The 13,784-nt window shown below is 41.0% G+C and overlaps 1 protein-coding gene across 6 annotated transcripts in view; it reads right to left on the bottom strand.

The window, feature by feature from the left end:
* The window catches only part of TRMT61A (tRNA methyltransferase 61A), a 43,077-nt gene that overhangs the window by 11,785 nt on the left and 17,508 nt on the right, over positions 1–13,784 (bottom strand). For 4 of the 6 annotated variants that reach the window (XM_029598020.1, XM_029598019.1, XM_029598021.1 and 1 more), the window contains exons 3-4: positions 11,008–11,094; positions 2,137–2,403 (exon numbers count right to left, since the gene is read on the bottom strand). In XM_029598020.1, coding sequence (XP_029453880.1) covers positions 2,137–2,403; positions 11,008–11,094 — 354 coding nt within the window. The remainder of the gene's footprint in view (positions 1–2,136; positions 2,404–11,007; positions 11,095–13,784) is intronic. The other 2 variants (XM_029598023.1, XM_029598024.1) reach the window with 2 other exon arrangements.

Here is a 13,784-nt window from a genome sequence, read left to right as displayed (position 1 = left end):
AGCAGTGGGAAGAGGCCAACCCCATCGTAGTCAGCAGCAGGAGGCGTGGAAGCACAGGGCTCCAGATTTACCACACTTTTTCAGTCTCTTAGTTATTGGGAAGGGAAGCCAGGGCCAGTGAATTTGAGAGGTGGCAAGGTAATGGAACAAGTAACAGATGGCAGCAGCAGAAGCTACACACACAGACACACACAGTCTCACACACTTTTTCCCCTCCCTGCTGGCTAAAGAGCAGCAGGAAGGGATAGAGGAGATAGTGATGGCCAACTGGAAGTTGTGAAGGGGAACCCTCACCCCCCCCCCACCCTGGTTGGCCATAACATTGGAGGGGGGACCCCCTCCCCAACCTGGCTCTGCTTCAACCCCATTGGATCCAAAATGGCCCCCACTTAAAAAAAATTAGTGAAGACCACTGCTCTCATGCTCTCTCAGTGTGGAATAAAGCAGAATAAAATTGAACAAAAACACTAGAATGTGACTTTTGGAGATTTGGTTCACTGCTAATGGACTTATTGGATGATCAAGGCTGTGGACTATAGAAACATAAAATGTAATATCAAGCAAAGACTACAGAACCATCCAGCCTGTCCAATTTCTCTAACACTACCACAGATTCTACTCGAACTCAGGTTTTGCTCTTGCTCTCCTGATTTCCTTTTAAAAAGCCATCTGATAAAAAAATAAATAAATAAATTGAAACTTAACATCAACCAAATAGAAGAGATATCAGAAAAATATTGCGTAATGCAGCACAATTTGAAATGTAGTATAGGAACACTCCAATGCAAGACTAGGACAATTTTTTAAAAAAAGACTGAAGTATGAACTGTGCTATGGTATGTACTGCGGGAAGTTAGGAGTTGTTGCTGTCCACTCTTTTAGTAATCATTCAACAAATTCCTTCTGACACTTTTTAGGACTCCTATGCACAACCTTATTTTTTATATCAAATATTTTCCTCAGCTTTAAAATGTGTTATAATCTAACCTAAAAGCAGAATACTTGAGAGTTTCTAAGAAAAACTTACAAACAGCATCTGACATTTCTCTGAATGCTTGACTTTTGTGGATATAAACTCTCTGCTGGAAGGTCATTTTTTTCCTTCACATCCACATTGTGGATGGCTTCCTGCTGAAATAGTGCAACAGGCTCAGAGGAACTGAGAAATCCATGACCAGGGTGGCTCAGCATGCCGATGGCGTGTGCTCAGAACATCAGCTAGTAAAAGCAATGCAAAGTTTGCTGTGAAATGCAGCTCCCTACCTCCAGCTATTAAAGTCATCTAAAAGCCAGGCTCCCTAGATTAGATAATTCTAGAGGGAACGGTATCACAGGGGAACTGGCTTTTCTCCCACTGAATAGCAGGAAGCAACTACATTGCTGCTGTTAGCCCTCAGGTGCACAAAATGCATGTTGTTTCATCTTTTAAAGTCATGATGCATTACTTACCCCTTGAGGTCTAGCAAACCAATCAGAAGTGACTTTACACAAAGGTCATTCACTAATAAATCTGCAGTTACTGGGGACGAGTAATAACTTAATACAGTACTACTGATAAACCTATCTTTTAGATAGCAGATACTGTTCACGCCATAGCACTAATACAGGCATGCAGGCGAAAGAGTGTGTGCAAATGGGTTGTTCCTGGGGAAAGAAGAGAGTAGAAGCAGGGACTAGAAGAACTGCAACTATTAAAAATGTTAAATGCCAGAAATTATAGACTTATGCACTGCCAGGGCTCATGGTAATTTATATATACTACTCGTGCCTGCAGTGAATCTTCTATATCAAGCCTAGAGTAGCGTAAAAAACCCCAAAACACGAAGATGTCCAAAAGGGGACTTGCTTTCATCAGGTGGTGCTGTTTTCCTCCCACATATGCTTTGATCAGATAAAATCCATCTCACAAGCTTGATAGCCTCTTCCATATTCAGCAGATGGTGAACAATGGGGGGGGGGGAGGGCAAAATGTTTCTTTTTCTCTATGAATTTGGAAGGCAGTTTCAGATATCAATGCAGTCATTTTTTAAATCATCACCAGCCAAAGCAATGAGCCAGGCAGTAAGCTGTATCCTCGTAAGTCACTGTCTCTATTTAACAATATAAAGAAATATATTCTAGAAAACCTCAAATTACCTCGAACTTTCAGAGCAGATTTGGCATGTCCCACAGCTTCCCAGGGCGATGGAATGTCTAGAAACACAGCGTCTGCAACACTGACAACACCAAATCCGTTTTTGCACACATCTTGGCTCTTCACGGTAACGAGGTGATCCACTCTGTGCTCCCGGAACTCTTCCATTGCTTTTTCTGCCCTCTGTTGATGAAACTCGATCGTGTAAAGATGGCCAGTTGGTGCAATAGTTCTTATGATGGCATGAGAGAGGGAGCCACTGCCAGTACCTAAGCAAGAAAAGGCATATTTATTGACTCGCTAATCTCTTGAAGCAGTTCTCCTTCCATAAACAAGAAGTGGTTACTACAAGAAAGAATCCACAAAAAAACAGGATCCACCTTCTGCATTCACAGAACTACAAAGAAGGTCTTTCTTCCAAATTGAATTTTTTTTTTTTTTTAAATCATTTGCAAAGTTTAGAAATATTTAAAGGAAACAATCAAAAAAATGTAAAAAAATAAAATATACCCCAGCTTACTCACCAGAGACATGAACATAATGCCCGAGTTCTTATCCTCTACACAGTGAAAGCACTACACAACCTGGCCCCAAATCCAGAGTCAAGATGCTAAAATCATTCATTACTAAAAGCTCCATCAATGCATAGACTAGTCCTCTAGTCTTCCCACTATGCTATGGGAATCAGTTCCAGGAAGTCGAGTACCAGGTGGATTCTGGTGGCTGTCTGATAGGTCAACTCCTGAATTTCCTGTTTACTTGTGACCAGTAACATGTCGAAAGGCACCTAATGTATCTGTAGTAGCTGCAGTGCCACAGAAAAATACACCCACCAATAGTCTGTAAGGCTTTAGTGCATACCATTTTTGTTCCTAGTAATATTTCTTTATGACATAACAAGACAAAGATGGTCCGGTGAAAATAAAAGTATGTGTATGTATCTCTCTCTCTCTCTCTCGGAGGGGGCTCAGAAGCTTCCAGTAACCCTTCAGATGCCACAAACGTACCAAAGGGAATTGAGATTTTAGGTTATCCTTTACCTTTTCAAATCTGAGCTGAAGGTGAGTTACATTCAGGTACAGTTTGTAGGTTCCTGCCCCAGGGAGCTCACAATCTAAGTTTGTACCTGAATGACTTGTCCATGATCATCAGTGGGAGATGCGAGATATGAACCCTGGCTTCCCTGGTTCTCAGCCCACTGCTCTACTGATCATGCTTGCAGAAAATGTGGAAAAATTAGGAAAGGAGCTGCTTTTCATTTTAGTTAGCTGACGTATTTGGGATGTTAGATGGTATTTTGTTCATGATGTAGTGCTAAGCGAAATAACCTTTCACTTTGTATTACAACATTTCAGTTTCATTCCAAAATGTTTCATGTGGATGCTATGTTGAGAAATTAATTTCTTCATCCTGCCGGTAAAGACAAACATTTCTAAACTCAGAACTGCCAGCAAACATATTCAGAATGAATCTGTTATAATGCTGACTGTCCAGAAAATGTGAGAGACTGCAGCACCAGCAGTTGCCACCAGTTGTCAGTATCATCTCTTGTGACAACAGGATGCTGCCACCTTGGGGGTCATTGCTGGACTGAATCTCCACAGAGAGCAATGGATACCAAGCTTCCTCATTTATTTACAACATTTATATACCACATAATCAACTGTAACATTAAAAGCAGTATATAAACTTACACTCATAATAAACAATACAAAACCAATTTAACAAAATCACAAACAAAAAAAATATCCCACCGGCTGAGCCCCTGTCCTCCCTTGCATATTATATACTAGCAGACACCCGCAAAAGATATGCAGGGCAGTGAGCATTTCTATGTCAATATCCCCTACTCCCTGTCTGACCCCACCTTCCCAGTCACTTCGACTGCAGCGAGGACCTCCTCATAGCCTCCAGCAGAACAGCATGGGACCTGACAGACACCACCAGGGGTTTAAGCGTATTATATATGTAAGATAATGATGATGTTAGCCAGTTTTCAAAATGGTTGCAGTGGAACTTTGGTCATTTTAACTGACAGTTGGTTTGACCAATAGGGCTCTTTCATTCATGAGGAAGGTTGTTACAACAAGATCTGAAACGTGCAGTGAAAGATTTATATCTGCACAGCCAGAAAATGTTTTCAACCAATCAGAAACCTCTTTAGTCCTTGCCCATTTTATAAAGGTTTCTATATAATGGTTATTAAGTTAACATATATGCTTTTCTTTACCTTGCTGCCATTCTCAAACATGTAGAGCTAGCACAATTGCTTTACTACTGCTATTACCCATCTTTAGTCTTTATCTGAATAGCAAAATTTATATCTGATCACAGCAATTAATGTCTGGTTTAATGGAAGCAGAGAGCAGGCCACTCTTGAAGGATTCATATCTTCCTGCTGTTCAGAGAATGTCAGCAGTGACTCATGATGACATGTAAATAAAATTTTCCAAATAATTTCCAACTGCTACAGTTGCTACTGAAAAAAAAATGTTCAGCACAATCTTATAAGGTCACTTATACATGTTACCAATGAAAAAAGCCATGTGCTTGGAGAGCATTCACTATAAACAAAGTAGTCAAGCAGCACCGACAGACACACGGGGTAACCTGCACAGCGCAGCAAATACCACCATGGAAAGCTTGCTGAGCAGACTGGATGGACTATTGGTCCTTTTCTGCCATCATTTCTATGTTTCTATATGTGTCATCAAGCAAGATAATGGCTATAAGATTATCAGTAGTATTATACACCTGATAAGTTAAAGAAGATCGATCTCATGAATCAAGTGTTGGTGAGAATGTGAAGCTAGGGGGACATTCTTCTATATTCGATGGACATGACTCAAGATACAATTGTATTGGTCTGAAATCCTCTCATGGATCTATGTTGCCAGCAGTAATTTTGTTATGGGTTTAACAGTTGTTGGTTTTGATTATAAGTATTACTATTCCTTAACATAGGGCATGGGGGTAACCTGCATGGAGTGGCAGTTATTACCCTTAGAAACTTGCTGGGCAGACTGGATGATTAACGTTTCATCACCCTCAGAAGGTATTTCAGTTGTCTGCGAGGTCACTGGTGGAAATCCTCTTTAAGAACATGTAGATTGACTCTTCAGAGTATATTTAATATGCTTAATAGGGAACAAACTTTATTTAAATAGCCAATTTAAATCATTCAACCATGGTGTATTCAAACACAAGAGTAGAATCTTTTCACTGCAAACTGTGCTGAGCCTTCTACTTTGCTACACAAATCAGTTATGCTTACGAACACCATCTGTGGGCTCCACTCCAGCCAGTCCTTGGAGAAACATTGAGGACAATAGCGCTGAAAATCTAATTCTGCATCTGCTACATGAATTCTAAAAGTAAAGTTTAATTATCATATTTAAATACCCTGTCTGGGAACATGTATTTGAACTAAGAGTACAATGATAAGCAAATCTGGTATCATAAAAGCAGCTTGCATCAGCTGATTCTGGGCATACATGACCAGAGATGGAAAAAACCTGGGTGCCCAGGCTTCTTAACTTCTATTCCTGGTGCTGACCAGCAGTCTCTCAGCTGCTGGGCTGCCGAGAGCAGGGGATGCAACAGCAGCTCACTGGAGGGCAAAGGATGTGAGCAAGAAACTGAAGAGACATTAAGAGGAGGCTTGGAAAGGCCGGAAGAAGTGATCGGTGGAACAGAAGCATAAAGCTGCCAAAATACATGACCCCCCCTCCCAAAAAAATAAACCCCCCATAAAAACCCCCCCAAAAGTAAAATCCCATCTCCATTCTAAAACAGCAGAAAGAGCAAAACAAACAAAATGTTTCATACAGAACTGACAAAGCCTACTTTCTGGGACATTCGTGAGCAGCCATGTGTGTGTGGATAAAACCTCCCCCAAACCATAACACAAAGTTGTAGGAGGAGGGGGAAGGGACCAATAGACACAGACATACCCGAAACCTCTTAAGCCATTTTATTATTCCCCTTATTGCTATGGTTGGTTAAATGATTGTATTATTCTGTGATGCACAATGGTTTTAATGGTAAACATGTTAAAAAATAACAGACGTCTTTTGTCTGATCACTTACGTTTTTATAAAATGCTACACATCTTACAAATTCTGCCAGGGGCATGTAAACTTATGAGCACTCTGCTTAAAAACTCATGATCTTATATCTGTAAGAGACAGAGCATACAGTGGGTGCCTGCAATATATTTAAAAAAATCCAGACATTCCTGTGTCACACCACTTTTCAAAGTTTTAAACCTGGAAATGGAATAAGATACCTCTCTTTCCATAAAATCATCATCAATATCTCCATACAGATCTAAACCAAGACTCCACTGCAGGGAAATGGGGAGTGTCGGCCTTCTTCCAAGCTGCAGCAATCTCACATCTAGCTGTCAGCAGACACTGCAAAAATTATTCTAATTTGGACTTGGGCCCTGGCATAGGGAAACCAAGCAAAACAAACCTTTATAACTGAACAGCGCTTATACAATACATTTGCTGCATTATTTTCTGCTTATAAGGTAGCCTCTACCTGTACACATTTAAGAAATGACTGCGCTTAACATTTCCAGCTTTCCTGTACAGTGTATTCAAAATGGAGTATTGATGCTGATGAGGTCCTCTCCTTCCCCCACCTCAATTTCCTGCATGCCAGATCTCCAAAGTACTTTGCTTGGACAAAGCAGCCTTCTTCCAGGGATGCTTTTCTTTGTGTCTTTCACAATGCTACACAGAATTTACAAAAACCAACTCCAGTCACCAAGGGGTTAAAAGTATAATGATTCATTGCTCATCTGTGAAGACAAACTGGAAAAGCTAAAAATAATTCTGTAATAAACTTTTTGGAAAAACAGAATCTCTTTAGATACAGCTGCCAAATACTGAGCTAAACTGCAAGTGGGAACAGATAATGAAGTATCGTGCAATGTTAATAACAGAGGGCAAGACAAGCACATGCTCCTCACACATAGTCCTCCTTAGGAGTCAAGGGGCTCATATGATGCAGATTTATAACAGGATACGTGCAAAAGGAGCGATAAAGTAGAACAACCTGATCTCAAAGCTGCAAGTGATAATAAGTCACTGTATATTTAACAATTCGAAAAAAAAATGTTTATCCCAGTTAAGGTGGAGTCAGAAACCAATAATTCAGGCTGCATCTTACATCACAGTATAATAGTGCAGAGTGGTTCACAGTGAGACAGGTAGACACAAACACCCTTTTTTGCACAGCAAAACCATTCACAGAACAGCACATCCTTTCTGCTCATGACCACCATTCGGCATGCTCAAGCCACCCAAATTTGGTACATGCAACATTTTCTGTCAAAATGTTATTTGGTGACTTCAGCAAATAAAAACAATCAAACAGCAAAAACCACTTAACCTTCAACTCGGAAGCCCTGTGTATCTGGAAATAGTCACACTATTACCCTTTAAATGGATTTTTGCACTTGCTCTGAATTATGTAAAGCATTATTCTTCATTGCAATATGCATGACACTAATGAACCATTTCCTGATGTGCAAGCACTCTCATCATGTCAGCAAGTGGAACTGGGGGGAGGCAACACACTGAGCATTCTCAGTCATGATGTCAATTGTGGCATATTGCTATTAGTTCAAAATACTTATCCACATTTCAGCCAGCACACTGCCTCATTGTAACACATTCAAAAATACATAGGATGCAATGGGAGAAAAAGAATTAGTAAGAAGAAAATATATTTCTATAATTTCTGGTGGAAAAAATCTATTTTAAAAACAAACAACAACAACAACAAATGCTACACAAGAGTTAACCTAAGAACATAAAAACATAAGAAGTGCCATGCTGGCTCAGACCAAGGTCCAACAAACCCAGCATTCTATCTCCAACAGTGGCGAGTCTAAGTCACAAGTACTAGTCAAAAATAGTTGATCTATTTCGTGCATCTCGCTCCCAGGGATAAGTGCTGACTTTCCCAAGCAGAACTGGCTAATAACCATTTATGGACTTTTCCATCAGGGACTTGCCCAATCTTTTTTTGAACCACATTATTCTAGTTGCCTTCACCACATGCTCCAGCAACAGATTCCATAGCTTGATTGTGCACAGAGTGAAAAAAAAAATACTTCCTACAATCTGTTTTAAATCTGCTAGTTCTTAGTGTCATGGCGTGCTCCCTAGTCCTAGTGTTGTTTGAAAGGGTAAACAAGAGGGATGTGTGTTTGTTGTGCCATTCGTTTCGTGGGTACGTGTGTATTTTCTTAATGGAGTATGAGCGTACGATTTGTGGGTTATGTGCGTACCCGCGAAACAAATAGCCCAACGAATGCACATGCGTAGCAAATAACCATTCTCCTTTACCCATTCCAGCCCACTAATCTAACTATAACAACAAGGAAAGTTTCTCTGCACCTACATCACCAGAATGCAAATTGAGCGCTGCCTCTCTCCCTCCCTGTACTCTCCAGTTCTGCCCAGGCATAGAGTTTTGTCCCTCTTACCCTATACTCTCCAACTCCACCCCCCTCTCTATTGTCCAATCCACCCACTCTCTGGCTGTACTCTGACTATTCGAGGGGGGGGGGGGGGCAAGAGCTGCAATCTACTCTCCACTACCACACTGTACACCCAAGCTCTGCATGCATTTTCTTCCACCACACATCTCAATTATGCACTTTCTACACTTCACAATATTTCCCAAGCCTTGAATGGGCTTTTACTACTAGTGATGCTATAAAATTTCAATTAGATCCTAAACAGCCCTAATCTGTTTGGCCTCTCCCTTTCTGAGAGCGCTTTCCCATCTCCTTTATCAATTTTGTTGCCCTTCTCTGTAACTTTTCTATGCCCACTATGTCTATTTTGAGATGGCACGACCAGAACTGCACACAATATTCAAGGTGTGGTTGCACCATGGATCTATACAAAGGCACTATGATATTCTCATTTCTGTTTTCCCATTCCTTTCCAAATAATTCCTAACATTCTATTTTCCTTTTTGCTGCACACTGAGGTGAAGATTTCAAGGTGTTATTCACAAAGAGGTCCATGTCCTAGATGGTGACTCATAAGATGCAACCCAGCATCATGTACCTGAAGTTAGGTCTATTTTTCCCTACCTGTACTACTTTGCACTTGTCCATATTAAATTGCATCTGCATTTAGAGCTCAATCTCCTAGTTTCACAAGGTCCTTCTCCAGTTCTTCACAATCTGCTAATGTTTTGATAACTTGAACAACTTTGTGTCATCAGCAAATTTAGTCACTTCACTCATCATTCCTTTCTTCAAATCATTTATGAATATGCTGAATAGGACAGGTCCCATTATAGATACTTGGGGCACTCCACTAATGGCCTTTCTCCATTCAAAAAAAATCAACCATTTAGTCCTACCCTCTGTTTCCTGGCTTTTATCAAATTAGCCACCTTCAATAAGGCACTGCTTCTGATCCCATGACTTCCCAATTTCCTGAGGAGTCTCATGAGGCACTTTGTCAAATTCCTTCTGAAAATCCAAATATATTATATCAACCAGCTCACCTTTGCCCACATGTTTATTTACATACACACAAAAAATATAGTAAATTGCTAAGGCAATTTGCAAAACTCATGTTGACTCTCCCCCATTAAACCAAGGCTATTTATATAGTCTGTAATTTTGTTTTTAAGAATAGCTTTGATCATTTTGCCCAGCACCAACATCAGGCTCACCAATCTATAGTTTCTCGGATCACCCCTGGAGCCCTTTTTAAAAATTGGCCACCCTCCAGTCTTCCGGTAACAGGGCCGTTTTAAATGATAGGTTGCAAATCACCAGAAACAGCTCTGTTATTTCACTTTTGAATTCCTTCAAAACTCTGGGGTGAATACCATCTGGTCCCGGTGATTTGTTGTTCTTTAGTCTGTCAATCTGAGCTATTATGTCCTCCAGGTTCACAGTGATTCCATCTAGTTGCTCAGAGTTATCACCATCAAAAAATGTTTCTGGTGTGGACATGACCTAGACATCCTCCTCAAAAAGAAAGAGACAAAGCATTCATTTCATTTTTCTGCTATTTCTTTGTCCTCACTGATTGCCCAGCCATCTAGAGACCTAACAGATTGCCTCACAGGTTGGTTTTTTTTTGCTTTGAATGTACTTAAAGATATTATCACTTGTTTTTACCTCTATGGAAACCTTTTTAAATTCTCTTAGCCTGCTTACTTTTTTACATCTAACCTACAAGTGTTTATGCTTTTTTCTATTTTCCTCATTTGGGTCTGCTTTCCATTTTTGGAATGATGTCCTTTTGGCTTTAAGTGCCTTATTCATCTTACTATTAAGTCATGTCAGCAGCCATTTGGATTTCCTTTGACTTTTTTTTTTAATGCACGGAATTCATTTTTCTGGATCTTTTCTTTTTTCTCTCTCTTTACTTAAAGAACAACAATAACAAAACATATACAATAAACTTGAAATACATTGTAATCACAAAGGTATAAGTCACCCCCAGTTGTTCACCTCGATAATTAAGCCCTGCAATTTAAGCCTTTATTACACTACCTTGTCCATATGTGTGAGTCAATCAGATGATGCATCAGAATGTCACCAGTTCCAGTATATTTTCTAGATGTTGTCATAAGCTTCCAAACGATTAATAAGCAAGAAGGAAACCTTTTCCATTACTGCAATGTCTGCTAGTACTGATTTCCAGTGGGTGAACACTGGTCTAGACTTCCAATAGGCGGCAATTGTTATACGAGCAGCATGTATAACCAACTTTTTAAGTGTTAAAGTGATATCTAAATCCCACCTTCCCAACATAAAGTTGCAGTAAACTGTATTGTATACCCAATGATAGAGCTGTTTTCTCAATCTTTTTCCAAAATACCTTGGACTATAGGACACTCACGACATATGCAAACATGATGCTGGAATTCTATATCTTCTCCAACACAGCAAACTGGAAGACCTAAATCTAGAGAAAAATATCAGATACCTATTAAGTGTGATGTAAAATTTTAAACATTAATTCTCTCACTTTATTACATTTTGATAATTTAAGGCTATTATGCCATATTTCTTGTCAATCATCCTCATCCAAATTTAATGAGAGGTCAGTATTCCAATGTTGTATCAAGGACATTTGAGTATTCGTTTCACGAAGTTTCTCGAGAGATCATCTTCGTCTATTTAGACTGTGTCAGAAAGGCTTCCAAACCTGTATGAGGCCTCAAACCTAGTCTAATCCCTCGAAATTTCATCACATTCTTTCTTAATTGTAGATAAATATAATAAGTATGGCTTGATATCCCAAATTCTGTTTTTACATCACAAAATGTTTTAAAACCATTCCCCTTCAAAATTTGGTCTAAGGATCATAGTCCTTTCTCGTACCATTCTCTATCTATCAACATTGTGGCGTTTGCAATGAGGGGTTCTCTTTTAACGATAAGATAAGTAACATTCCTTCCCTGTTTCTCTCTAAAGGTTTACAATTCTCCATATTCGTAAAGTGTGTGATAGCAGCCTACATCTGCCCAATTTAGCATATATAGGGGATTGAGTGGACACTGAGTAGTGAGGTCATTTCGATCTCACCCAACCGTAATCGCTCCAAGGACATCCAGCTTAGTTCTTGATTATATACAAACCAGCTTTTTATCCCATTAAGTCTAGCTGCAAGATAGAATAAATCTAGCTCCCCACACCCCTTGAGGAATTGTAAAGTTGACAACTTAGTATGTTGCATTTTCTTTTTCCACAAAAAAAGAAGAAATGGCTCCATTAAGATCTTTAAAGGTCTTTTGCAGGATGTGAGATGGCAAATGTTGAAAAAGATATAACAAGCAGGTGTCACAAAGTGAGCCCTTCAGCTGTAGTAGATTTGGCGCAGCCCGGGTAGCTAGTTGGGCTTCCACAGATGGTAGGCAGACTCATTCAGACTGGGACAGAAGCTAGGCTTCACTTGAACCAGCCTCTTTCCCTGCAGATTGAATCCTTGGGTTCTGAAGCTGGCAGGATTTAGGTGAGAGTCCCGAGGAGAGCGGATAGGCGGAGTCAGTAACCCAGCCAAGGTCAGGTAGGCAGTGAACAGGCAACATACACACAAAGTCGGTATCCGGGCAAGGGGTCAGGGCAGGCAGAGATGAGACATAATCAGTATTCAGGCAAGAGGTCAGGGCAGGTGGAGATCAGGCAGAGTCAGTATCCAGGCAAGAGGTCAGAGCAGGCAGAGATCATGCAAGTCAAAGTCCAGGCAAAGGTCAGATCCTAGAGGCAGTCCTTGAAGGAAGACTAGGAGAACAAGGCAGGCAGGAACTGATACTGAGCAACAAATCAGGCGCAGGAACAGTCAGGAGCCGGAACAGGAAAAAACAACACATACTGCAGGCAAAGGCATGAAGACATGATGCTGAGGTGCCAACTGAGTGGGCTGATGTCATCTGAGAATGCCACTGCCAGGTTCCCACCACATAGTCTTTAAGTGGTAGCATTGTGCATGTGTGCAAGCCTAAGGCAGCCTATGGTCGCGGTAGTGAGGTTGGCATCAGATGGCTGCTGTGGCAGTATTCTTCCGCAGAGATGGAGAGGTTGAAGATGAGCGAGGCTAGCTGTGGGATGGGCCCCTGGGATAAGGCGAGAAAAACAGTACCCCCCCCTAAGCCCCTTGGTTTGGGCTTATGGGGGGTACTGTTATGGAAATCCTTGGTGAGGCAAGGAGCTTGTACATTGCAGTCCGGTTCCCATGTGCTTTCCTCTGGGCCAAATCCTTTCCAAGAGATGAAGTATTGTAATTTTCCTCTGACACATCTGGTATCCAAGATGGATTATACTTCATACTCAATGTCCAATTCTGACTGAGAGGGCCAGGACAAGAACAGCGGTTTCAACAATGAAAAGTGGAAGACGCTATGGACCTTCAGCATAGGAGAAAAAAATAAGTTGATAGCTTACAGGCCCCACCTGGCAGAAGATGGGAAAGGGGCTGATGAAGTGAGGAGAGAACTTCATGGAAGAAGTTTTCAGTTGAAGATTTCAAGTGTTGAGCCACACTTTGTCTCTTGGTTTGAAGAGTGGTGCCAGACAGCGCCTCTTATCGGCCTGTCTTTAGTATTTCTCAGCAGCCACAACAAGGAGCTCCCGGGTCTTCTGCCACTGTTTCCTCAAGGTCATGGGCTAGTGTGTTAGCTGTGGGACACGGAACTGTCAAGGAAAGGGGAAGCTGAAGTCGAGAGTGCCTGCCAAAGGCTATATAGAAGGGTGAGTTGCCTGTGGATTCACCAGCATGGTTATGATGACAGAACTCTGCCCATGGTAGCAAGGAGGCCCAGGCATCTTGCCAGTTATTTATACATGTCCTTAAGAAGGCCATGAGATCTGACCATTTGTTTGTAGATGGTAACTATACAAGAACTCCAAGGAAACCCTACATTTTTTGCAGAGATTCCTCTAGATGTTTGTGATGAACTGGACTCCACAGTCTTGACAGCACGTGTTCTGGTAGGCTGTGAAAGCGGAATATGTGTTGAAAGAAGAGGTGGGCTAATTCTGGGCAGATGGCAGGCAAGTGAGGTGCACAAAGTGGGCCAATTTTGCGAATTGATCTACTACCATCCAGACAGTTGGACAGCCTTTGGAAAGAGGCAGATCTGTAACAAAGTTCAA

The sequence above is a fragment of the Rhinatrema bivittatum genome, chromosome 4 (assembly GCF_901001135.1).
Source record: "Rhinatrema bivittatum chromosome 4, aRhiBiv1.1, whole genome shotgun sequence".
In the NCBI taxonomy this organism is placed as follows: Eukaryota; Metazoa; Chordata; class Amphibia; order Gymnophiona; family Rhinatrematidae; genus Rhinatrema; species Rhinatrema bivittatum.
The sequence above is the reverse complement of the archived record's forward strand: the minus strand, read 5'-3'. Positions and strand labels throughout refer to the sequence as shown.